This window comes from Lonchura striata, chromosome 3 (assembly GCF_050655825.1).
Source record: "Lonchura striata isolate lonStrDom1 chromosome 3, ASM5065582v1, whole genome shotgun sequence".
Classification (NCBI taxonomy): domain Eukaryota; kingdom Metazoa; phylum Chordata; class Aves; order Passeriformes; family Estrildidae; genus Lonchura; species Lonchura striata.
The window spans coordinates 4,315,318-4,342,749 of NC_140705.1; the positions used below are offsets into that span (position 1 = coordinate 4,315,318).

General features: G+C 40.5%; 1 protein-coding gene across 1 annotated transcript in view; it reads left to right on the forward strand.

Moving 5' to 3' along the window:
* Positions 1–26,984, forward strand: part of PKHD1 (PKHD1 ciliary IPT domain containing fibrocystin/polyductin) — a 244,584-nt gene extending 217,600 nt beyond the window's left edge. The window contains exons 62-67 of the mRNA XM_085574415.1: positions 4,155–4,290; positions 4,849–4,936; positions 8,407–8,514; positions 12,088–12,243; positions 12,763–12,897; positions 17,445–26,984. Coding sequence (XP_085430541.1) covers positions 4,155–4,290; positions 4,849–4,936; positions 8,407–8,514; positions 12,088–12,243; positions 12,763–12,897; positions 17,445–17,797 — 976 coding nt within the window. The 3' untranslated portion in view covers positions 17,798–26,984. The remainder of the gene's footprint in view (positions 1–4,154; positions 4,291–4,848; positions 4,937–8,406; positions 8,515–12,087; positions 12,244–12,762; positions 12,898–17,444) is intronic.
* Positions 26,985–27,432: the final 448 nt, after the last annotated feature.

Below are 27,432 nucleotides of genomic sequence, written 5' to 3' on the forward strand. Positions count from 1 at the left end.
CACTGATCTCTGTTCCATGGTGACCAGTGACAGGACCTGAGGGAATGACAAGAAAATGTGCCATGGGGTTTCTGGGTTGGATGTAAGGAAATGTTTCTTTACCCAGAGGGTGTCTGGGCACTGAACAGGCTCCTCAGGGCAGTGGTCACAGTACCAAAGCTGGCAGAGTACAAGAAGCTCTTGGACAATGATCTCAGGTGGGATTGCTGGGCCTGTCCTGTGCTGAGCCAGGAGTGGGGCTCCATGAATCACTTTGATTTTTTTTCTATAATATGAGAAAATATGGGAATTGGTGGAAATAAAAGTCATCCTTCGAATACCTTTTTTTACTTAAAATGGGAATGACCTCAGACTCCTCATTGTCTTCTGATACTCATGTCGTTCTTCCCCATCTGTATTAATTAGTGGCAAGGTCTGTAGGGGGTGACAAAGCTCCAACAGTGCTCCTGAGAGGGCAGAGGTCTAGCTTATTTCATCATTCCATGACATCAGAACCCATTCGCACCCAAAAACTCTGAGTTCCTCACAGTCTTTCCAGTGAATCTGTACCTACTTTGCCTGCCACAAGTCCTCAGCTTGCCTATGCCCTGTCCTTGCTGAACCTCCCTTTCCTCAATCCCTCGCAGTTACCAGCAATCCCCACCTTTTCAACAACAAAGAAACATGTCTCTTCGGCTGGATCATGATTCATTTAGTCATATTATTCCCTAAATTCTTACAATTTCCTTCCCCTTCCAAGGATATATTGATTTTACAGCACATTGCAGACATACCAGACAACAGTTCAATTAATTTCAGTGTCTATTAGGAAATTAAATATGCCAGGGGCTGTTCTTTGGCACCAAGGCCAGCTAACATATTTCAGCATGGCCTCACCCAAACTTCCAAGTAAAAATATTTTCTGACTGTATTAGCTCCCAGACCATTTGGGAATTGTTCTGGAATTTGCCATTGGACATGAACCAGAGCTCAAGAAGGACTGAAAGTTTAACAGTAGAGGTGATCAGGTAACAGTGCCAAGACTTGTTTTTGACATATTTTAGTTTTCTAGTAGACACATTGACTTTAATGGACCATTGACCCAGACTCTCATCCTGATCTCCTTCCCCTTGAAGTCAATTGATAATAGTACTTCTTCTTCTTCTTCTTCTTCTTCTTCTTCTTCTTCTTCTTCTGCTTCTGCTTCTGCTTCTTCTTCTGCTTCTTCTTCCCACTACTATTATTGTTGTAGACATTATTATGATGACATGATATAACTGTATTAGTAATGATATTACTATGTTATATTAAATTAAATATCAGGCAAAAATTCCTACTTGTGAGGGTGGTGAGGCTGTGGCGCAAATTGCCCAAAGAAGCTGTGGCTGCCCCATCCCTGGAAGTGTTCAAGGTCAGGCTGGGCAGGGTTTGGAGTAACCTGGGATAATGGAAGGCATCCCTGCCCATGGCAGGGTTTGGAACAAGATGATCCTCAAGGTCCCTTCCAACCCAAATCATTCTATGATTTTATATTTTATTCTTACAGTTATTACAATTGTAAATAAAATGACAAGTTCTTCTTAATTTCAGGGATACTTAATTTCCTCTACTCCAAATCTCTCCACCAAGTTTCTCAATGAATCCCTAATACCTGCAGCAGACCCTCCAGTTTCTATGCCCTCAAACTTCCCTGCTGCTAGAGGACAGGCACTTGCTCTCTTGTGGAGCCTCAGCCTGTTCAGCAGACACGTGTAGGCACTGATGGTGACAGGATCAGGGATGCCTGGTGTCCCTGCTGACTGAGGCATCCCCCGCCTGCTAAGCCCACATCTAGAAGAGCTGCAGGGCACTGAGCATCAGAGCTGCTCCCTGTCAGCAGGGAATTGCCAACCAGCCTGCTCCTGCTCAGCAGGAAACTCCAGGGTAGTGGCAAACAGCACATCCTTCATGGCTACAGGATGAAGGCAAAGGCAGGTCCTGCTCTGGTCCTGGCTGGCCTATGAGCACTCATCTACCTCCAGCTCCCTAGGGCAAAGCTGTGCCAGGAAAGGCCTATATTCCTTCCAGCATGAATCAGCAGGGAAGCAGCAGGATGCTCCCTTCTCCTCCTCCACACTGACATAATTTTGAGGAATATAACTTGCTGTGTGCAGGGTTCTGCCCTAAGTCAGGGGCTCCCTCACAGCACGAGTCAGGTTAGACCATGTGGGATATAAACACCACATTCCATGCTGTGTTAACCAAGTTCAAATTACCCACAAACAGACATTCATTTTTACACTCCCATTTTAAGTATCCTTGTCTAGTTTTGCTTCATTCTGTTTTCTTCACCATTACTTTACCAGCAAGTGAAAGAACAAGGGGGAATGGCTCTAAATTAAAAGAGGAGAGATTTAGATTAGATGTTAAGAAGAAATTTTTTACTGTAAGAGTTTAACAGGTTGCCTAGAGAAGCTGGGGTTGTCCCATCCCTGGAAGTGTCCCAGGTCAGACTGGACAGGGCTTGAAATAACCTAGGATAGTGGAAGGTGTCCCTGCCCGTGGCAGGGGGTGGAACTGGATAATGTTTAAGGCCCCTTCTAATCCAAATTTTCTGTGATTCTATGATTCTATGATTCTATGATTCTATGATTCTATGATTTTATTATTTTACTCATCCTAGGAAGTAAAAAGTACTCCCTAGATCCACATTCTGCAGCAGCCTTCCTCTACGCACTAGATGAGCACAGCTTTAGCATGTAGAGACTGAGGTATGAATTCAGGATGTTTTTCTTATTTGTTAAGGAAGCTGAGGAGAGGAAAAAAAAAAAAAGATTTCAGGCTTTACAGAAAATAAAAGACTCACCTAAACCTCTCTGTGCTCAGCTGGAGACAAGGGAGCTCACAGAAAACTGCAGCTCTTTAGCTTGAAAACAGGAATTGGTGTATTGTATATGACTTGGTGTTTTCTCACTAAGTTGAATGCACATTTTTGGAAGAAAGTGGATAACAGCACCTTATTGATGCCCCTGACATGAGTTTCAAACCTAACATTGCCTTTGAGACTTTCCCACCAACAAAAATACAAGATAAAGAACCAAGAAATGAACTAAAACTAAGACAGCTCATCCTTGAGCTATCTTTTCAGTCTGCACATATCCTTAAACCTTAGTTGATCTTTCCAGCAGCTGTAGTTCAGACCAGTGTTTTCCATCAGCTCAGTATGAACAGTTTCTCGTTTGTAATACAGAGTAATACTCTGAAAAAACATCCACAACTATCAAAACTAGAATAAAAGAGTTTAAAGCAAATGAAACTTAAGCTCTATATATCTTGTGTTTGTAAACACCTTTAAGCAAACACTAAAGATCAATGAATAGCTTTTCTTCTTTCATTTCAAGACAATACCAAACCCACAGCCACTTCATTGCAATTGCAGATTAGTGTATTTTATATATATATATAAATTATATATATATATATATATATATATATATATATATATATGAGGTACTAAATGGCACAAAACATTGGGAGGGGGAATGAAGTGATCCAGGCTCAGAATGAAGTGTTAATTCTTTATTCAAATGCAAAAACGCTCTCCTGGGATGCTCTAATTTAAATTTCAGGCTTGGAAAAACCAATGTCTTTCAAGGGGGTGTCTGTAACTGCTTTATTTCAGTCTGCAGACTTTGCAGATTGAGAGGATGATGGCAGGAAAAGGAAATGCAGTAAAGCCCTGTAAGTGCTGTGCTTGTGTAGAAGAACCAAGACTTTGTTTTTAGGGGAGCCCAAAGGCTTCCAGTGAAATTCTTTCTGCTGGACAGGGAACATTTGCAGGCTCTACTGCTCTCAGTGCACTTCAGTGATGACTTTGAGCTAAGGTACTGTGTTCATGAATCCATAAAATCCCTTTCTCTGACACATACTTCCAACATGATACCAGGGACATAAATGACTTGGTTAATGTCTCACTTTTCCATCTGTAAACTGGGGATTGAAACAAAAGGATTTTTTCATACTACTTTCTACTTGGAAGTGAGAACTCTTTCCCATTTCCATGCATGCTGCTCTCACCCAATGAATCAAAGGGTTATGATACAGAAAATTAGTAGGTAGAAAATAGGAACAGAAAATAACATCTAGAACTTTATTTCTGATTTTTTTTTTCTTTACCATCCCTTTTCATGTGAAAGAAATGGAAGCAGACAACATTCAGAAACATGCTTATACAGGAGACCCTACAGCATCTCTGTTCAGGTGCAGCCCTCGGATGGAGAAATTGAGAAGCAGCTTCCTGTACAGCCAGAAATCATTTTTCTGGACAGAAAGGTAGAATTTGCCCCCCTGTGGATGGAGACTTTTATTAATTCAGTTCTATTTTGACATTTGAGAGTTTTGACATTTGGGATTTTTGTTATGGAGCCAGGTTCTGCTCCATGGGGCCCAGCAATGGCACCAGAGGAATGGGCTTGGATTGATCCCAGCAAGTTCCACGTGAACAGGAGGCAGAATTTCCTTCCTGTGCAGTGACCAAGCACTGAACAGAAACCAGAGAGGCTGTGGAGCCTTCCTCACTGGAAATATTCCAGAACTGTCCAGACTCAATCCTGTGCCCTGTGCTCTGGGATGACCCTACTTGAGGAGGGGTGTGGATCAGATGAGCCACTGTGGTCCCTTCCAACCTGATCCATTCTGTGATGTGGCCTCATCTTGAAAAGTTGTGGTGAACTTTGTGACATTTGTAACATGTTACACATAAAGGCAAACTGTCCTTAGACAGAGGGCATATATAAAAAAAAATATTACAGTTGTTAAAATCATCAAAACTTTCTTTGCTGTTGCTGAAGAGAAAAGTTCTTAATTCTTCTCTTCTGTTCTTCCTGCCAGGGTGAAAGAATTGACAAACTGGGGCCTCCTGCAGAACCCTGGGTTGTATCAGCTCATCTCAAGGACTCCTCTGAGGCTGTGCTGAAAGGTTTGGATGTATTTTCCTGTAGCAAGGGTTATGGCAAAGCAGCTATGCAAAATGATGGTGATAACTTCAGGAGTTCTCCCTGAGAAATACTGCAGTTGAAAACCAGTCTTTGGGCTGAAACCAGAAGGTTGCAGTAGGATTTTGGTGAACTGCCCAGTCATATGCTTCAGGAAGAAAACAGCTTTTATAAAGTATTTTTGTGCTCTGGCAGCTTAAAGGAAGCATATCCTGTAGTTTGTCTTGAAAATATATATTTGCGAACAAAAAAGGAAAGAATGAAGAATTAGAAATCCTAACACTTGATTTTCAATTTATGTTAACTGGGGTAATTTTTTTAGGGTCAATGACAACCTTTTTACCCCAGCAAAGGATCTGGCCAAGTACAGACAGAAACAACTGCCTATAGATTGTCATTAGCATATTATAATGTGAAAGCTGTTGTTTTTTTTTTTTTCTTTTTTGTCATAGGGGATCTAAATGTTTCCCCTCTGGTTCTCATTTATCAAAACAGATGAACTCATGAAAGACTCATGAAAACTCATGAAAAATTCTAAACATGTGAGGATTTCCCTCATGGTTGTGTGAATATGCTTAGATATAGAAACTTTTTTAACTAGAGTGCTGAACCAAACACCTGTGCATGGTCATATGCTGCTAAATTAGGAGTTGGAAAATATAATGATTATAAACTTATTAGTTTAATTGCTAAAATATTTAAATATAAGTAAGAAGCACACAGAATGAAAAGTTAGGTTCCCTATTGTAGAGAAGGTATCTTGTTCACAGTAAAGTAATTTGTATGTTATTTTTGAGTTGAAAAATTCATATTTAGAGAAGATAAGTAGTATTTATACTGTAGATAACAGCTTCTCACCCTTTCAGTCCCTGTTTCGGTTAATTAGAAATTCTTCCTACCACAAGATAGTTTTGGAATTACAAGTTAGAAAAATCCTTTGGTGTTTTCTGCTGCTTTTCATGCCTTTCAGGGCATGTTCCAAAACTCCTTTGGTTTAGATTAGACACAGATTATTGGATCAGGTACTGACTGACAATGGGAGGGTGGGAGGAGGGAAGGGAGGAGGGAAGGAAGGAAGGAAGGAAGGAAGGAAGGAAGGAAGGAAGGAAGGAAGGAAGGAAGGAAGGAAAAGGAGACAGAGAGAGAAAAAAAAAAAGAAAAAGAAAAAGAAAAAGAAAAAGAAAAAGAAAAAGAAAAAAAAAAGAAAAAGAAAAAGAAAAAGAAAAAGAAAAAGAAAAAGAAAAAGAAAAAAAAAAGAAAAAGAAAAAGAAAAAGAAAAAGAAAAAGAAAAAGAAAAAAAGAGAGAAAGAGAGAAAGAAAGAAAGAAAGAAAGAAAGAAAGTCACTGAAGAGAAAGACACTTCACATCCTCTAAAAGAAACATGCATCAAATTAATAGTCAATAAACTCCAGCAAAGGAAGAGCAGCACAGTACAGATGTTCTGCATGTAATAGTTTGCTGCAGTTTTTCCTTTGACAAACATCCTTATTGCACTCGTCTTTTGAAGCACATGAAAGCAGCATTTAATGGAAATGGGTCCCGTCTAGCACAGTGAGGCTGCTTCATCTGACAGCAGCCAAAGTGCCTCGTGGAAGGCAGTTTAGCTCCAAATTAGCTGTGCTTCTACGTTAAATACCAGCTTGCCTGAGAGATCTTTGGGAAGACTCCCATATATATCTGTAGTATTCTGAGCTTTGAAGCATATGTGCCCAAAAGCTGAGCTAGTCTCTGTTGAGAAGTACAGTACAGTACTCCAGGCTTCATCACACACTAGAAATGGCAATTATAAAGTATTTGAACACAGCTGACAAGGCCCTCTGTTAAAATCCGTATTACAGTGAGTATGAGAGCCAAGAAAATCTTGGTAGTCTGTGCAGACACTGTCATAAGGAGGATCATATGAGTGGTAGATGGATGAACCAGGATTAAGCTGGAGCAATAAAAGAAATGTCCATTCCCACATCTCCATCAAATCTATTCAGAGTATAAATCACTGATTATTTATCTATCACAGCTGATCCTGGAGACTTGTAATGAAATTGGTGGTTTGGTGTGCTAGATACTGTACAGAAATAGAAAAAAAAAACATGTATATAGTCAAAACTAACTAGGATGTTAGCAAATTAAATAGTACCAGAGTCCTAGAGAGGAGAATGTTTATAATTTATGTTGCTAAATAATTAATTTGTCATGGTTTTGCCTAAGACCTTGTCTTGGGCAATTTCTGGCTGTAGTTCAGCATTTGCTAAATCACCACATTGTTCAATATCCTGAACATGAGAACGGCAGAGTAGGAATGTCCTACCCACATTCAGCTTTATGTACGTTCACCTGTGCTGCTTAACTGCAATAAAATGCCAAGCCACCTGCTTCATAAAGCAAATAGTTATGACATGTTGTCTTTCAGCAGGCAAAAGTCTGTGTTTGTGATCACTGGAGCCAGTCCAGCATCCTGAGGAAGTTCTGGCATCTCACACCCACCTGAACCAACATTTGGAAATTTGTCAGCCTTTAGGATTTCACTCCTTTCACCCCAAGAGTCTGAATGCAGACCAGACCTGGCCAGGATCACTCAAAGGCCAGGCCTTGGCTGGTGCTCAAAGATACACACAATAAAATGGGTATCCAGTTGCAATGTAAATGATAACTTTTTAAAAGACCCTACAGAAATAACAATCATGGCAAGGGCAAATGTTGAGTCAGAATGGATTCCCTGATAGATCATAACAAGAGGTAACATGATGGAGAAATTTTGTTTCCTGGGTTTCATTTTAATGCTCCCCATGGAATTTTTCCCTGCCAGATTTCCAGCTGACAGTGTCTCCTGTACTGTCTCAGGGCAGTCACCACAGACATTTTCCATGGCCAAATATCTTTCAATGCATCTGACAGAGTTGGAGAAAAATTCCAAGAGATTTAACAATATGACAGGAGGCAATATGCCTGAAAGATATGATGAAAAAATCAGAAAAGAATTGAAGATTCAGCTGGTCCCTTAGCCACAGTGGTTGACTCCTTGAGACCATCCCCTTGGGACATTCTCATTATCACTCTCCTAACCTTGGCGAAGTACTTAGCCACACAAGACATGAGTTAAATTTAAAAATGGGCATTTGGAACTTCCTGGTGCATCTCTATAACTCCTGTTACCCTTGTTTGATCCCTTTAACAGCTCCATTCACATTACACCTCCATAACACGCAGAAAATGCCATTTCACAATGAGCTCAAAGAATAAATATTTAGAATCTGAAGCCCTCTAATCCCTCAGGAATTTGTTTTCTGAGTATCTCTGTGTGAAATTTTCTGGAGTTAGACACAATGTTTATAATTAAGATGGATGATGAATTTAGGCTTTCTGAAGTCCCTTTAAGTCATGAGGACCCCCCGATATCCTTAAGTGGCACTTACCTGGTTGCTTTTAATTGCAATATGATTTTTTTCTTACTCTCCAGGGTTCACCCAAGTGCAGGTCATAGAGGGATGTGCAACCTTTTCCAATCTGGCTGTCTCCAGCTCAGGAAAAAACTGGAGACTTGTGTTCACAGTCACATCACCTCCAGGTAAACCCTGTATTCTGTGTATTCCTTGATTTGGTAAAATCAAAGCCCTGCAGGTGGCATGAATTTATAAAAAAGGAGGTAAACTTTGTTTGAATGGGTGGAGCAATGCCAAACCTCTAAATAGCCTGAGTTCTGTTCCCCATCCAAGGAGAGCTGGGTGATTCCTCTGCTATTCATGCAAGATCTCTCAAATCTAATGAATAAGTACAGAGAAGTATTGTCATGAAAAGGTGCCTCTTTCTCCCTGGATTCCCTAGTATATGTCCCAAGCAATCAGATACTTAAAATCAGTTAAGTTGCCAGAACAAACTTTTTCCTATAAATTGCAACCTCTCATTCCCTCTTTTTTATCCTTGTTTATATTCTGAAATTTTCCATCTGTGCTCCTGGCTATTTTCATAGTGCCTTTTCCTGACTTGCACCTGGTCACCTTTATGGGTGGTTATGAACATTCAGAACGTGACTCCAGAACTGGGCTCTGCCAGGGTTCTCCTGAGAGCTTGTGGAGATGATGTTGGCACCTTCAGAGGCCCCTGAGCTCCTCAGTAAGGAGGAGGCAGGTGTGCTTATGCCTTCTCGGAAATGCCAGCTGAGGGGGACACTGGGGACAAGGCATCCTGTGAAGTCTGCCGTGGAAAATCCTCCACAAGAGAAGCACATCTGCAACTGTTTGGGGGCCTGAAATTAAATCTGTTTCTGAAGGTATAGAGGGGTCAAAGTATTGGTTTCTTGTCTCAGGATGGCTGATGAGGCAAGTCTATGGAGAAGCAGGAACAGGTCTGGCACAAAGACCAAGGGCATATTAAGATATAGATGTTGTAAAACCATGTGTAAAGTCTCTATTACGGTATTGCATCCATCCATCTATTCATCTATCCATCCATCCATCCATCCATCCATCCATCCATCCATCCATCCATCTCTCTTTCTATATTGATATATATGCATGGATATCTCTTCAGGTAAATACCATTGTAGATGATAAATATATATTATCTATCTATCTATCTATCTGTCTGTCTGTCGGTCGGTTTGTCTATCTCTCATGTCTTGTCTCATCCAGACAAAAACAGAGGGAATAAATACATCTGACTGGTAAAGTGGCCAAGTGGAAGGGGGTAATGAAAAAAATCTGAGAGAAACAAAAAAAAATGTTTACAAGCATTTAGGCTGCCACCACAAGTGGCTCATCCAAGTCCAGTGCTTCCCATAGCTTGGCAAAGGGAGAACTGGGCTGCAGGGACCCCTTGGAAGTGGACCTTTCAAAGGGGGGATTTTTGTGTATTTTGAGCTGCCAAGCACATGCAGCTCCCACTGCCTTCTATGAGAGTAGATGGAATGTCAGCACCTCACAAGATCTGATTCTTTAGGCTGGAAGCACAGTTTAATGAAATGTGTTTAGAGATCTGTTTCAGGGAAATCCCAAAATCTTTTTTCTGAACAAAGGTCAAACAGAGATCCATTTTCTGAAATACTTAGCCAGTCAGAGAGTTGCTAAGGATTAATAAGAGAATCACAGAATGGTTTGGATTGGAAGGGAACTTCAAGATCATCGAGTTTCAACTCCCCTGTGTTGGGAAGGGATACCTTTCAGTAGACCAGGATGCTCAGAGCTCCATCCAGACTGACCTTCAACACTTCCAGGGATGGGTCAGCCACACAGCTTCTCTGGGCTACCTGTACTTAATATTTAATTTAAATCTGCCCTCTTTCAGCTTAAAGCCATTCCCCCACCAGTGGAGGGTGTTTAGAGGTACCAATGTTTCAATGTGTACAGGCAGCTGATGCACCTGTGCAGGTATCACCTGCGTAAATCAGATTATTCCACATTTTAAACATGCATTGCAAAAGTAGACACCAAAGGCACAATCCATTTTGCTCCTTGTAATTCGGTACCATGCTGGAGACAGCATAAAGGTTTTTGCACTTCCAGATTCTTACCGAAGAGATTCACTTTAAGAAATTAAACAATCAAATAGTAGGTGTTTGTGATACATCTTCATCAACCAGTTGCTCTCTGCACCTAGCCTGGCATAATTTACTGTTTGGAGACAGCTCAGGAGGTGCAGCTGATGTCAAATGCAATAATCCCAAATGTTTTAGCTGTAGTTCCTGGGGAGAGCAGACTATTCATAGCACTACTGCATCATCCTGCTCCTTGTTTTACAGTAATATTCCCTTCACTGATATGGATCCCAATGGGTTTGATACATCCACTTTCCATTTAAACCAACAGCATCCTACTCACAGACTATTAGAGAAGCAAAACACCTTTAAACACCTGTCTGTGTAGAGTCCTTGATACCTGAGAGATTTCTTCTCTCAGCTGAAGTTCATATGTGTTTGTACCTGCAGGCAGATTTCTCCCAGTTGTAACAATGCTTCCCACCTTGTTCTGATGCTTCGTTCAGGTGGACAACACTGACACAAATCTAATTAGTTTCTGCAAAAAGTACTTACAGCTACTTACCCTGGTCTCCAAGCCTCCATCTGACAGCATTTCTGATTTTTTTTTAATGAATTTATGGGAAAAAAAAAGGCTTTTAGATTTTTATTAAAAGCAGAACTCAAATAAAAGAAATATCCATCCATCAAATTGTTTAGGATTGTGGGGTTAGGAACAAGAATGAGTCAGGTAGTGAGACACATAATGAGTTCATGAGCAAATCCACATACTTCAAGGTAGTCTACAGAGAGTACCAGGGCCAGTTTTCCTAAACTCCTGTCCTTGCCCAGCACATCTGCATTCAGAATTTGTTTTGGTAAAAATTTAGGGAATCAAAACCTCTCTCTATTTCAAAAGGGCAGTACTAATCTTCTTCCAGTCCTTGCAACTCAGGTCTGAGACCAAATGAACTCTTGAACACAGAGACTGTGAGCAGTGCCTGGCTTGATTCTGCCATTTAGAGAAAACTTTAGAATCTGGGTGCAGAGAATTACCCAGAGCTTCTGTCTTTCAAGAGTCTAAATATTTACTGTGTAACAGCAGGAACACTGACATTTTTTATTTATAATCCTCATTATCAACATGGTGAAAAATATTAACAAGTTCACTGGGAGTTTTCTGCATCATGGATTTAATCTTCAAGCTGGTGAATGTTTCTGGGTTCCCCCTAACTTTTAATGATTATGATTCAGGTATAGCCTATTAAAAAAAAAATCAGTATTAAGAACTGTCGTATCACAACCAGTTTCTGTTGCATGTTTTCTGTAGGGGCCTGATCTGTCTGGCCTCAGAAGCAGATGCATTGTGAACATATTTTCTTGGGTTTGTGTCAGTTAGACAAATTCATAGATGAAATATTAAGTACTGTTGAATGCAAAGAAGCTGTTTATGCTTCAGGAAGCACTGAAAAATCGAAACTTAGCTTGTAGAAATATTGTTACATGTTTAGGCTGTCCTGGTACTCAGTTCTAAATAACTATTGTCCATGAATGTTGGATCTGTCTGGAGATAGATGGATTTGTGGTTTGTCCCTGAATGCATCTTTAGCAGAGTTAAAAAGGGTGGTGTTGTAGCTGTGAAATTGCTGTACTTGCTTTTGTAATAAACTGTCTGCTTTAAATTCTCAGGGGTAAAGTTCACTGTGCTCTCCGAGCCTTTTTCCACCTTCCCTGTGTCCACGAGAGCCAGGGCCAGCATGATCCTCGTTGTCATACTGGGTTCAGCAGCATCTGCATTCTTCATTGTTCTTTCATTCTGCTGGTTCAGGAAGAGCAAAAGCCACAGTAAGTTGGAAATAGCTACAAAAAATTATACTTGCAGACTCCTTGTTTTGTTTAACAAATCCCCAGACTGGCCACAATGGGTTTCAGACAATAGAACTCAGAAAAAGCTCTGGGATGTTCAGTAATTAAGATGTAGTTTGTAGTTTATGAAGAGACAAGAGTTGGGCTTCAATAGTCAGTGTGGGTACCTTCCAACTCAGAGTATTCTATAATTCTAATAGTTCAAGTTTATTCCTATAAAAGGTGTCTGAGTCCAGACAGATTTAACAAAATGTTTCTTCTAGGAAAGGATTGTTAAGCACTGGAACAGGCTGCCCAGGGTAGTGGTGGAGTCACCATCCCTGGAAGTGTTCAAAGGTGTGTGAACACAGTATTTGGTGGCATATATATATATATATATATATATTCAAGCTATTTTCTACTATATATTCAAAAATATGTTCAATTTTTGCTTGAATTAATAATTTCTGCTGAGCAGAGGATGCACTGGGGGTGATGTGACAGTGTGTTTCATTGCAGAAACGAGGACTGAACGGCCTCATCTACCACAGGACAGCACCAAGAGACCCAGTGAGGAAGCACAGCCTCCTGTAGCTCCCACCAAGCCTTGCTACAATCAAGGACAAAATAAAAGTGGAGTGTCTGTAGCAGGAGGTGAGAGTGCAATTCATAAATGATTGGATACCAAAAGAGTCAGTTAATGTCTTTTAACATGTTCAGATGTTCCCTGGAAAGTGATGGAGTCACCATCACTGCAAGTGTTCAAAAAATGTGTGGGATGTGGCAGTGGGGAGAGGTTTAATGTTGAATACAGTGCGGCTGCCTTGGTGGTTGGATGCAATGATCTAAAAGGTTTTTCCAACTTCAGTGATTCTGTGATTCTACAGCTTTGTATAGGATCAATAGCACATTCTCAAAAAGTCTATCTCATCATTACCTCCCCCTTCTCCTCCCTGAATTTTTCTGTTTGTCATTTCATCTCCTTTAACACAGATGGGGTGAATTCCCAGCTACACTGAAGGCAGCAGCATAATCCCCCTTATGCTCACGCTGTGATTCTTGGGGTGTCCTGTTCAGGGAGAGGGCCTGGATTTCAGTGATCCATTTGGTTGCCTTCCTCAGGACATTCTATGATTCAATGAGCCCATGATTTCTCCCAGTGTTTTTGGAGTAGGGCAGGGACCAATACTCCTGGTGTCCCCCATGCCTGGAGGAGAAGGGCTCCTCCCTGCCCACATCTCCAGGTGGTGCAGGGGGATCGAAAGCTCTGGGAGGTTTGCAGGCTGTGAAGGACTGGGAGTTACACTGGAGGTAAGAAACCCACCCAGGGCTCATTTGCACAGTCCTGTGAGTCCAGCCCAGCAGCCCAAAGCAGCTCCACTCCCACCCACACCACCGTGTCCCACTTTGCTCCCCAGGGTCCTGCCACAAACAACCCTTTCCAGCACACCTCCTCCAGACTTGTCCTTTCATCATCTTCTGATCAAACCCGACTCCTTCTGAGGTCACAGAAAAGCAGACAGCCCCGGGGGCATGTGGCTGGCAGCACAAAGCACCGGCTTCCTTCTCTGCAAGTGTGAAATGTTCTTACAGGAGTTGAGGGCTTCTTTTTTTATCTCACCTGCCAACAGCACAGATCTAAGGGCATTCGGGTAACCCTGATGAACCCCCATTTACTCTGTTTTGGGAATTTCTTTTTCCTCCTCCTTACCGAAGCCTGTGGATTACATAAGAGGCAGGAAAAGGCGAGCTGGAGTTTTATCTCCTTTTAATTAGTGTCTATCACAAAAGCAGAGGGAGAGAGAGAAGGAGAGAGGAAATTCTGCAGTTTATGTGTTTTGATATTTGCCATACTCTTCCAAAACACAGCATTCAGCTGTGTGCCTTAGGACACATATCTGCTATAAATTCATTTTTTATCTAATTTGTCTGAGATCTAAGCTTCCTGTGGAGGTCTGAGATCAAAGGATCTGATTCTGTCTGATGTTGGCTCTGACACATAATGCGTGCTGACTTAGTTCTGTCTATAAACTCGCAGTGGGAGGCTGCCACTCTCCCTTGGCACCTTTACATAGTGAACTTTCATTTTGGCTGGGGAGGCTGACAGGTACAGCGTTGATTGGAACCGTCATGTAAATAATTCATGGGAAGAATTTTTTTGTCAGAAAAAGGCAATCCAGACACTTTGAGTCTTTTAGGAATAGTTGCAAGACAAAAAGATCCCCCAATATGTTCAAATCTAAACAAGGATAACAATATCTTAAGTGAATTTAATATATATGACTTGGAAACGTCTAATGTTTGATTCCCCCTATTTAATGTACTGTTGGTTTTGGAGAGAGGGAGTGAAGAAATCAAAGCTGCACTCTTTTTGTTTAGTTGCTGCTTTGTAACTCTTCCCCTCATAAGAAATATCGCTTTTCTAACACAATTAAGTGTTCAGGGTCTTTATTTATTAATCACCTCAGTAAGACTTGCAAAACATAGATTTTGTCATTGGTGGGTACTTCTAGAGTGCAAAGTCCAGTGGATTAAGGGCCCTGGATCTTGTACCAAAAGAGGCAGCTGAGGATGAAGTTGTGGGAGAAAAGAATATACACAGTTATGCAGGACAGCAGGGAGAAGGGATCAAGATATGTCTTGCCTAACCTTGGTCTAAAAAGAAAAATCTCCTTAACTTCTTATAATTATCTCTCTCTTGCATTGAAGAACTTTTGATGGACTAAGGCACTGTTAACAGAGCACACCTGGAGGTGCAGGAACATATTGGGTTTTTTTGCAATTTATTCTGGTGGTTCAACAGAGAGCTTGTGTCCTCCTACAACTTACATTTCCAGCTTCAATTTTCTGGCCTTTCCCTGAACCTTTTCAGAAGGGTACCTGACTGATTCTTATTCTGAACTCCTTGGACATCTTCAGCTAGAAATCACTGTGTGTTCCTGAAAATGCTATCCCAGTCTGTGAATTGGGTCTCCCCTTCTGGCTCCTAGCTTGCTCAGATCAGCTCCTCTTCCTTCCTTTCTACCAGTTTGCCATTATTCCTTTGTTTTAGAAAATTTCATCAGAATCAATTTCCGTTTAAATTCCAAATCACCAGTGGAAACACTGAATCTCTTCCATTTCAGTGGTAATCTGGTACTGCCACACATCCCTGAGAATTATTTCCCATATATAATTTCTGCCTCAGCTCTGTTAGCTGGTACTTAATCCAGTTAATCATATTCTTTCATGATATTGAATAGTTGTATTTAATGTTTAAAAATCAGGAATCTCAAGCCAGTACTTCATCCTTGAATCTGCTTCTATCCAGAAAACTTGTAGCCTCTTCTATTGATTTAAACTTGCTTGAAAAACCTTTTTCCACCGTTGATAATGGCACCTTTGAAGATGAGAGAGTCAATAAATCTCCAGAACTAACATGAAGCTTTGGTATAGGAGATCATGACCTTATTATCTTGTTTATGTGTCTAAAGATGAAAATTGAACCTGGTGGTGTATGTAATTTGTACCTTAAATCAGCCAACTACCTAAAGTTAAAGCCAGCTTAAGAAGGAAAAGTACTAAACATAATAATATGTCCGACTGCTGAAATTTTGGAAACAATTGTCTGGTGGATTTCCAAAAGGTAAAACCTTGAAATTTAAATTTATGAGTTGAAAAAAACAGCAACACCCTTTAACAGAAAAAATGAGCAAAAACATGAAGTCATTGCCAGAGATGTCAGAGTTCAGGTGGGTCAAGGGGTGTCTGCACAGCCTTTCTGAAATATGATTTAATTTTAGGTGTTTTTGTGAGAAGCAGGAGGAGTAATCAATGACCCTTTATGGGTCCCTTCGAATTTGAGATATTCTATGATTCATAAATATAGTTCCAATTAATGAATTACAGGAAATGCAGAAGAGAATGAATCTGAGCAAAAGGTCCAAGCAGCCATGAGGCTGAATGGCACAGGCTGTTAAGAGTTAAACTGAAAGGACAAACCTAAATCATCAGAAGTGGTAATAACACATTTTCTGGCATTATTTGTGCTAAGGACCTACAATGTGTGCTGATAAATGGACTAAAATATCTGATTTTGCCCACTAATGCATGACACATTGACCAGGACTAGTTCTGGATTTGGAATGAGTATTAAAGGTTTGGGTGTAGGCTGATGGCATTTTTTTTTTCCATGGGGGAAGGAAGAGGATTACAAGAAAATTATAAATATTTTTAGCATCCACATGAAGCTACAAATTAGGCTGCCAGTCATGGCACACTATGACAGCTCCAAAATTATCTGCTATGTCACTATAAGTGACCCTACCTCTGTAATTGGCAACCATTTGATAGATAAGGATGTAAACATTTCCAAATGAAAAATGTATCATGCATATTTACCTTTTCCTGCATCTTTTCTTTGTCATTTTTTAAAAAACAGCATTACAGGTTACAGGCTCTGCCTTGAGTAGGACTCAAATGTCAGAAATACAAAGTTCTACCCTAAGTTACAGCCTGTTTCAGAAAGGGATGATGCATTTTATGGATGTGTATTATTAAAATACTATCAGTCTTAGCAATACATAGCTTACTAAGAAACTGTATTCTATACAATTGATCATTACACATTTATTAAAACATTTTCTTAATGTTGGAGATGCTCTAGCAGCTGTTAGTGTGTCAATAAGCACAAATCAGCTGGGCTTGTTGCTTTTTATTTATTTGTAGAAATAGCTAATGGTTGTTTGGCTTTGCCAATTTATTTCAAACTGAAATGCATGGCCACTGAAGCTCTTACTGTTACAGCAACTGCTTTTTAATTAATCACAGAATCATGAAATAGTTTGGGTTGGAAGGGACTTCAATAATCACCTACTTCCTCCCACCCTGGGCAGGCACACCTTCCACTATCCCAGGTTGTTTCAAGCCCCATCCAACACTTCCAGGGATGGGGCAGCCACAGATTCCCTGTGAAACCTGTGCCAGGGCCTCACCAGCCCCACAGGGAAGAATTTTTTTCCTAATCTATAATTTAAATCTCTCCTGTTCAATTTAAAACTCTTCCCCCTTGTCCTATCATTGTCCACCCATGTAAAATGGGGGAAAAAATTTAAAAATTTACTGATGTCTTTAAACACACAATAAAGGTATAAAAGGATAATATCCATGAAGGTGGGGGTCTCATAATTATTGTGAGAAACAAACAAGTCTTGTTTTTGTAGATATGGAAGGAAGTGGAGCAGTGGGAGCTGCCACAGGACGTGCAGAGGAGCTGAACCTGCAGCCTTGTAAAGCCAAGTCAGCAAGAAAGCCAAGCACTGCCCAGCCCAAGACAGGTGACAGACACACCTTTCCCTCAGCCAGGAAAAGTGACAGTCACCAACAGCCCTGTGGAGGAAGATCTCCTGGTGACTCTGAGGAGCTTCAGCAGCCAGCAGTCCCGGGGTGCTCCAGCCAGGAGGAAATGCCCCAACCTTCTGCTGGGCACAGCCAGGAAAGAGAGAAGCCCAACAGGACGCCCCAGCCCCAGAGTGATGTCAGAGAGTGCATGGCCATGGTGGCAGCAGAGGGGTGAGGCAGTGATGGGAGGGGGTGAGCCACTGCAGTCACTGTGGGGCTGAGCATTTTGCCTCTGTGCTCAGAGAAAACCCTACAGGTTTGTGGGTTTGTTGTGGTTGCCTCCGTGCTCAGAGAAAACCCTACAGGTGTGTGGGTTTGTTGTGGTTTCTCTGTGCTCAGAGAAAACCCTACAGGTTTGTGGGTTTGTTGTGGTTGCCTCTGTGCTCAGAGAAAACCCTACAGGTTTGTGGGTTTGTTGTGGTTTGTGCCCATTGGGATGAGTGACCATTTGCTGTGGGCAAATGAGCCTGCAGCCAGCTGCGAGGCTCTTTGATGCTGACCTTTCTTGGCTTCCAAAATGGGGTGGGTGCATCCAAACTGCCCTTTGAGAACAGTTCTCCTGACTCCTCCAAAACTCTGTCCAGGAGTTGTTTTGGGGAGTGCTTATGGGATCAAAAGCAGTCAGGGATCAGCCTAACAACTCCACAGAGTTTCTGACACTACGATGTTCTAGCATGGATGTAGTCTTAGTGTCTCGAGCATTGCTGGTGATTATCAAGATATGTAAATATATATAAATTTCCCATTTCTTCCAGCCATGCATTTAGTTTCATTCAAATAACCTTAGTATTTTCACGAATATTTCCTTTTTTTACATTTATTCAACTTTCATTGTGGCTTGAATAAGTGCTTCCACAGTGCTCTACTTGACCCTGTTTTGTTTTGGGGTTTTTGTTTGGTTTTGGTTGTGGTTTGGTTTGTTTTTTTAATTTTTCTTTTTTTTAGATTAAAGTGTTTTGTTGAGCAAATCTTCACCATGGCATTGTTTTCTGACATCTTTAAATCACTGTCTTGTTATGAACACTACTCTTTATGGATGATAATAATAATAATAATAATGCTATTCTTCAGTTACTCAGAGAATTCCTCTGTGTTTTGCTTTACTGAACTGGAAGATGAGGAACTTTATTATACCTTCTCTGTACCATAAAATTCTTGGTTGCAAGGTATCCTGGTGTCACCAGATAAAATTTATACTCCTTTGCAGAAAAAAAAATACTTAATCAGGAGGATGAGGTTTCTGGCTGAATCAGCAGTGAAAGAGAAGGTGAGAAACCTTGATTTGTAAAAACCTCAAACCACAAACCAGTTCTCTTCCAGCTGAAGGAGTTAAGGTGCAGATTCTGTTCAAGCTGCTCAGTTTCCTCGGCACAAAAATAGATGCACCACCTTTGGCTTCTGCACTATGCTGTCTTTATAATCATAATTTGGGAGTGAAATTAGACTGACTGCACACTGAGCTAGGCCTCTTGTTGAGTGAAGAGGAGAGTTTTTGTTTTAAGACACTTGTGGATGAAAATCTCATTAAGTGCAATGGATCAGCCTTTCTCACCTCTTCTGTGGTATAGAAAATACATTTATTATATTATTTTCTGTAGAGACCAAAATATTATTATTGGGTAGATCCCTAAGGATCACGATTCAGGGTCTGAATAAAAAGTTGTAGCTTTCAAAGACATCTATTTCTGGTGAAATTATTGGGAAACGCTTAATTTTCTCCACAGCTGATACCCAGTTTCAGATGCTTTCACATGGCAGTAGATCCTCCCCTCTGCAGAAATACAATTCTTCCAATCCATGAATTCTATTTCCCTTCAGTGTTTCTACTTCCAGCAAGTCACTCCATCACATCCAACCAGTATAAAAGAAAATAATATATAATTATATGTGTCAGAATGCCGAAAATAGCATTAAATTAAGTATATGAAAATACTTAATGAAAAATAATTATTTTTGGGGGAAAAGTCAGATATAATGGAAATAGTTAAGGGATTAAATTAATCCTTTAGCCCATAATCCTTGAATTTATCTGTACTTTGTTTGCAGAATAAGTAATGTCTTGTACAGCTGGACCTCTAATAGAATGAACAGGACTAAAATCTTTAATTGCAGCATTTTCAACTGAGTGAGTGGTGGGACATGGGAAAGAAGTGGGGAGAAAGTGAAAAAACCACAGTGAAAAATGGGTGCAAATATGCAGCAAAACCTAAACAAGTAACACATTTAGGGGATCTTTTGTATCAGAAAAAAAAAAAAAAGAAAAGAAAAAACACAGCACTGTAGTGATCAGAGAGAAAGATGTGAATGAGACTCAGTGGTTGAAGAGGTTGAAGCCATTTCATGTCTAAACATAAAATGACATCTTTATCTAAAACAATTTGGTTTAGACTGACTGCCACAGCAATTGGATGAAATGGGATCCTCCTGCTTTTTGGCACAGGGAGATCCAGATTTATTTTGAAATGTTTTCCATATGTTTTCCATGAGATTGAGTTAAAATGCTCACTCTTAAAGGAACTGTGTGATTAGATGGGAAGTTTTGGCTGCCCCATTCCTGGAAGTGTCCAAGCCCAGGCTGGACAGGGCTTGGAGCACCCTGGGATAGAGGAAGGTGTCGGCACCTATGGCAGGGGATGGAACAGGGTGGTCTTTGAGGTCCCTTCAAACGCAACCCATTCTGTGGTTCTGTGAACAGCCCCACCCAAGCTGCTACAGAATGTCCTGGCAAAGCAAAGAAGAGAAGAAAAGTCTCATATCCCAAGCCAAACCCCTCATTTTCCAGGATTTTGAATGCCAGCTTGTCCTGAGGGGCACTTGTTATTGCTGTGTTGTAGTCAGTACTTTTGGTGATCCTGCTCAAATTTTGCTTTGAGTTCTTCTTAATCCTTATGCTACAATTAGGACACCAGTTGTTTCCACATTTGCATGGGTGTTTTATGGATAATTTTGTGACATTCTGCATTCCAAAACTCAGGGTGTGATGCAGTGGAAGGAGGCAGAGGAAGAATCCAGTGTGGTGTGTGGGTTAGCCATGATATCACACGGGATGTGGTGCCTTTATAGACCTGGGCTTATCCAAGCCCTCTGGCTCAGCTCAGGGCATTCAGCTGCTGTCAAAGTCCATCTTCTGTGAGGATATAAAGAAACAGCAACAGGATTTCAGCTTGGATTTTGGAAGGAGCCCGTGGAGATAACCTGGCAGAGGTTCAAGCTCCAGCACACCCCACACTCAGACCAGCTCGGTGAGGGACACAAAATATTTCCAGCAAATCTATTTGGGATTAAAAAAGTGTAGCTTCCCCACACTGGATGTGAAAGAAGCCTTCAAAGTACAGGAAAAATTAATAAAAAATCTCTGGATCTGCCTGTGGGGATCCATCCTCTGAGGCCCAAAGTCTTTCTGGACAGTCATGTTAAATGTCTGAAATTTGACAAGTTTGGCTCTACTGAAGCCAATGGCAAAAATTTCAGTAAGTTTCTGGATTTGGGCTTTCCACATGGTAACCTTTTTCTGTAGTCCCATCTGCAATACCTCTGAGTTCCTTCATTGGTATAAATAAGAATATAACTGAAAGGATACCTTACTTTTAACCAAGCTCTCCAGGATTTTTGAATTGCTAGACAATGTATGGTCAAAATTATTCTTCTTCTTTTTTTTTTTTCATTTTTTTGTGGGGGTGATACTTTTTTCTCTTATGTCTGAAGTAGAGGAGTGCATTACAGACAAATTTGCCTAAGGCTTTGGGCCAGAGCTGATGAGACTTCATGAAGATACAGGAACAGGCACATGGATAGGAAAAAGAAAGCCTGTGAAAAATTAAAATGACAAGCCTGGTTAGGGAGCAGAGATAACTGGTGATGTAGTAAAATTAATTACAGTCTGGGTTGAAGGAATTGTGTGCCTAAGACAAAATTAAAAAAAAAAAAAAAGAAAAAAACCAAATAACAGCAATGAGATTATAAACCTTTTGATAATCTCTATATGGTATAACTTCCAGTCCCTATTTATTATGGTATTTATTATGGCATTTATTTCTCTAGCATGAGAGCTATAAATGGCAAATAAAGGAGGCAAGTGTCCCGTCACAAGGTTTTTCTCTGAGTTCCTGACTCTGCAAAGAATAACCTTATTAACAGTGAATTGCACTCAAAAATACCTTCACTGGATTAGGAACTGTGAGAAGAAACCTTCAGTGGATCAATGAAGCTGCATGATTCAACACTCCAAGGGTGATTATGGACACTTACTGCTTATCCAGATTCACAGGTTTTTAGATATATTTTTGCAGTCATTATGCATTTGCCAGAATTTGAAATAATTCCAGCTTTCTACCTACTGAGAGGTGGGAAATGCTGGGTGATAATTTGTTGGACAGCATTATTTTGCAAGAGCAAAATCCAGATATCCCAAAGGATGATTCCAAGATTCTGGAACACACCAGCAAGGTGGAATTTCTCTGGTGTATACAAGGGCTGTGTTTTTGGGGGAGTGGGGACGGGAGGTAGTTGCTACCTGAAGTACAAAACTTCCCATATTGGTGACGTGATGGGCTGCATGAGGGACACTGAAGCTCCAAGAAGTCTGAGGCCAACCTTGGAAGAACCTTTCAGAACTACCAGAGCTTCTTTGCCCTGCCTCAAACCTCTGTGTGCAGGGCTGGAGCTGCCAAGGAGCTGCCAACAACCTTCTCTTCTCTCACCAAAGCATTCCAAAATTTTCAGTTTTCATGGAACAAAAAAGTGAACCACAATGACCCTGCCATTAGTGAGTTTTCCAAAAAGGAAAATAAAAAGACAAAGAAAGCATTTTATTTTTTAATGGAAGTTGAAATGTCTGTTGGAGGAGGGTCATTTGGGGAGGTATTTATGTTCTCCTTTTACTTTCTTTTTCTTTTCTTTCCTCTTTTCTTTCACAAAAAGGAGAAAAACAATGGGGAAGAACTAGCAAAGGGGAAAATAAAAATAGTTTTGAAGTAAGGCCATGGCAGAAGGCTGCAAATAAGCAAGGTCAGCCTCTGAACAGTTTCCATATTTTATTAGACCTGAGGGTGGCCAGCGTTGGATACTTGGGGACAAATGTAAGAAAAAGGAAAATATGAAATTAGCCCTCCCTGCATTTTATTTTTAGCACAAAGAGACTTCTGGGATTGTTGGTTGCTCCTAATGATTTATTATCTCTGAACTTTTTATAGAATTGTAGCACTAATATCATGTTAAACTGAATTATCTATATCTATGTGGAGGGGAAAAAAAAACAGAAAAGCAAAGAGAAAAAAAAAAAATTTAAAAAAGCTATTTTTTTTAATTTTTTTTTTTTTTAGTGATCTGCCTGGTATTTTTCAGGTTTTTTTGTTTTTGTTTTTGTTTTTTTTTTTGCATAACAAATAGGGAGTAATACTTACTCACCTTACTTTCGAGATGTACCACACATTCTTCATCACCATCCAAGGCCTGTGGGAGTCCTGTGGGATTCAGGCACCTGACTTAAAATTCAGCTGAACAGATAAAGGATAATACAGGAAGAGAAGGAGAATATTTCTACTCAATCCTTTTGCAAAAAAACCTCTTGATTTGTGCAGTTAAACCTGTGGCATACAGGTGCTGACTGGGATCCTGACCTTTGGTCCTCAACTAGAAACCCAGAGTCAGGTGGAAAAAAACCTAACAGGGGTTAAAGGGCTTAATAATAAACCCACAAACTTGAATTTTGGGAAAGAAGAAGAACAGAAACAGTGATTCAGCCAAAACAATGGTGTGAGAAAGAGTCTCTGGAGCAGCTCTGTGCAGGATGGACCCAAGCCAGGTCAGCCTGCATTTGTCAGACACAGGAGCTGCACACCAGCTGAGCACAGGGCACAACCCAAATTCCCTGCTGCTTTGGGTGAGGGTCATTTCCCAGTGGATCATTTTCCATACCTGTGGGTTGACTTAATTTGTGCTTTTTCTCCCGATGCACCTCTCTGTTCCAAGGTACATTAAAGATGAAGCCGGTGCCAAGTCTTGCAGCCGTCAAAGGGAGTGATGTTAAAAATATCCCACCCTTGCTCTCCCTCCCCAGACTGTCTCTCCGTGTCTAGGTGCTGACAAAAGTTATTTGTCGTATTCCCTTCATTTGGTGAGTGACAGGAGACTGGTGTCAAGTGAGAAAATGAAATGTAAATTTTATTAAACACCTTCTCATCTCTGTGTATCAATCCAGATTCCAGCCTAACACAGCAAATCAAATCCTGTCTTCACCAGGCCTGAGGGCACACAAAGAATCATTTCTCCTTAATACCATTCTATCCTAGTAAAATATTTTTCTGTTTAGTAAATGAAAATTTAAAATGCAAACCCTATTTTAATCCCAGAGAAAAGATGTGCATTGCAGGGAGAGCAATGCTGTGTTTTGTTCTGTACTGCCTTGTGCTTTCTTCTGTTTTCAGACACGCAAATGGTGATTAGCTGAAACAAAAATTACAACTCCCTTTTAAGACTTGCCCATTGGGACTTTTTATCTTCATGTCCACCACTAGGCTTAGAAGCTTACTAGTCCAGAGATGATTCAGTATACACTTGTTTAATGTACAATAGCATGGCAGATTATATGTCCTGATGACTGAAACACTATTCCCAAGTGAACAGCATCACAAGTTCATTGCTATGGATCTTAGTACCTCTATTTCTTTGAAAATGAGGCTTTTGCTCCACTGTGAGAGGCAAAATGGTCAGCAAAGGAAACTTCTGCTGAGAAAAATCATGGCTGATTTGGGTCTTGGTATTCACAGGCAGAGCATAAAATAATTGGTAATGGGGAATATATGTATAGAGTTTGACATTGGGATGGAGACAATGCATACAGGAGATAAACCCTGAACACAACACAATTTTTTCCTTACTCCCAAGATGTGGTACTGCAGAATATGTCCAGAGAGATTGTGGACTCCCCATCCCTGGAAGTGCTCACAGGCAAGTTGGACAGGGGTTTGAACAACCTTGTGTAGTGGAAAGTGTTCCTGCCCATGGCTGGGGAAGGAGATGAGCTTTAAGGTTCCTTCCAACCCAATCTATTCCATGATTCTCTGAATATTCTTATTGAGGCCACTGATTACCTAACCTGTGTACATTTCATCTACACTCATTACCCCTAATTATTAAAAGTTTTGTGTCTAGACTGACTTAACTCTCACTTGATTGTGGGTAATATCAGATATGGATCCAGAAGGTGTTGCTCTTCATTCTTCATGCACAGCTATTGCAGGACAGGCTGAATCACCCCGTGCAAGAGCCTGTTTCTCTGCAGCTGTTACCTGAATAAGTTAAATGACACAGCTGACTTCCAGCCTTGTCCAGCACTCATTTTCATCTTAACCCAGCTCAGCACTTAGTTCCAGTGGAGCTTTCACTGATCAGTCTGGAACTCAACATGAGTTATTTTCTGATAGATAGAAAAAGTGCTGCACAAGTAGAGGTCCAGTGGGAATTTTACCCACAGAAATTTGTTGCCTGCTCTTTCATTGTCCCTATTAGCAGGACCTCATCCGGAACCAGCTTATCTTGGAGGTGGGGGGTCCTGGAATTGCCTGGTTTCCCTGCCTAAAGCACTCCTAAGAGTTTACAGGAATTCAGGGCTTCAGCTTTCTCATAGACCCAGGAGCCAACCAGGTCAGTCAGAGTTTGCATGTTTAGATCCTCCAATAAATTCCTGCAGCAACTCATTTCAAGGAGGCTGAGGATATATATAGTCCCCAAAAACATGGGAAAAAATTCTAAATAAATCTGAATTACTTTAAAACTATTATTTTAAATATTTTTATTTTAAATTTTTGATATCTCTGGTATTCTATTTTAAATTCAAATTTTCCCTTCCAAGAAAAATATTAGACTTATGCTTTTCCCAGCATCTTTAGGAGGGAAAACCATGCTGTTGTCCATGAATCAGGGATAGATGACACGAAGCAGGGAAGAGTTAAGCAACTCACTAAAGTTTGCACTAAAAGCAAGTAGAGAAGAAATCAGGAAAAAAAACAACCCATTTCCTTTGGCTATCTGTCCTGAGACAGATTCACTACAGCATTTTGGTTATCTAAGCCTAAGTTTCAGAGAGGAAAATGAAGACAAGCAACACTGAAAAAGTAATGCAGGGCAAGACTTGCAGCTTATGAATTAGGCTGGATATCAGCTGTTCTCAGTTCAAGTCTGCATCCTGCCACCAATTCCCCTCTCTGACCTTAGGCCACTCATTTAATGTCTCTGCCCCTCAGCTCCTCACGTGCAAAATGAGAATGCTAATGCAGCTTTGCTCCCTCCCTCAGCCCACTCTGCCCACTCAGGCTTCAGGCTGCACTGAGGCTCTTTCTAATTAATTCTTTTCCAAAAGTGCAGCTCCATCCTGGCTTCCTAGCCGCCATTGAAACCATCCTTGAAACAAAAAGGTAAGAGTGGTAGTAGTAATAGTGGTAATAATAGAGGTAGGAACAGAATTAGATTTAGAAATAGTAAATGCAGAAATAGAAATAAGAAATAGAAATAGAAATAGAAATAGAAATAGAAATAGAAATAGAAATAGAAATAGAAATAGAAATAAATAGAAATAATAATAGTGATATGTTGGAGAAAACTATAGTATTAGTGGTCTTAGTAGGGATAGAGATAGATTTAGAAAAAGAAATAGAAGTAAAAATAGAAATAGAAATAGAAATAGAAATAGAAATAGAAATAATAATGGAAATAGAAATAATAGTAATGATAGTGTCAGAGAAAGATGGTAATAGTGATAGTAATAGGGATAGATATAGAGATAGAAATAGATTTAGAAGCAAAAGTGATAATAGAAATAAAAGTAGAAATAGAAATAGTAATAATAAGACCACCTGAACTGGATTCATTTGTAAGGTGTTGAGGGTTAAAGGGAAGAAAGAAAGGAAAGAAAAAGTGCAGTCCGTGCAGAGGAGGTGTCACGTCACACAAATTGTCAGCTTCCCTAATATCAGCAATCCCTCCTCCGCCTCACCCAGTTAAATCCTCCCTGCCTCCAGGGGGGCGGCTCTGGGCCCCGGCTGCAGCTCCATCCACAGCGGAGATCAGTCATTTCACACCGCCACTGGGCTTCCTCACGATTCTAATGCAGAACCCATTGCACACTATGACTAATAATGTTGGCTCTATGAAAGAATTATTTATATAGAGACTGAGAAAGGCCTCCTTGGATTTCCAGACAGGACAGTCTTGATTTGGAGAGAGCAAAGCATAAAATAACTCCAGGGCCATTTCAGGCTGCCAGAGTCTCCGGGAGACAAGCTGACAATTGGTCCTTGAATTTGAAGCTGTGGATGTGTGTGCTGTGGTAAAGCCTCTTCCCTCATACCCTGGAGTCCCCTATCCTCAGAAATAAAGAAGGGACATATAGGGAATGCCAGTCAACACAGGCTTATGGAAAATAGGTCCTGCCAAACTAAATTGAGAGCTCTTTTTCTGATGAGATTACAAGTTCAGTTGATAAAGACAGCAGTATTCAAGCAATAGGCATCTGTGAGGAATTTGACTTGCTACACTATGACCTCTTGATTACAGAACTAGGGAAAAATGCACAAAATTAACATGATGCACCTTAAGTGGATTAAAAATAGGCTGAGAGCATCAAATGTGTTTACAGAAGTCACTGCTGAACAGGTCTGTTTGTAGTCTGGTCACAGAGGGATCAGGTTATCTATAAATAAAGTTTAACTAAAAGTTGCCGTTCAGACAATTGGTGATTGATTCTATATCTCTCTGAGGATGATAAATAATGTAAGAGGACAGATCCTTTATGTTGTGTGACCAGAGGATCGG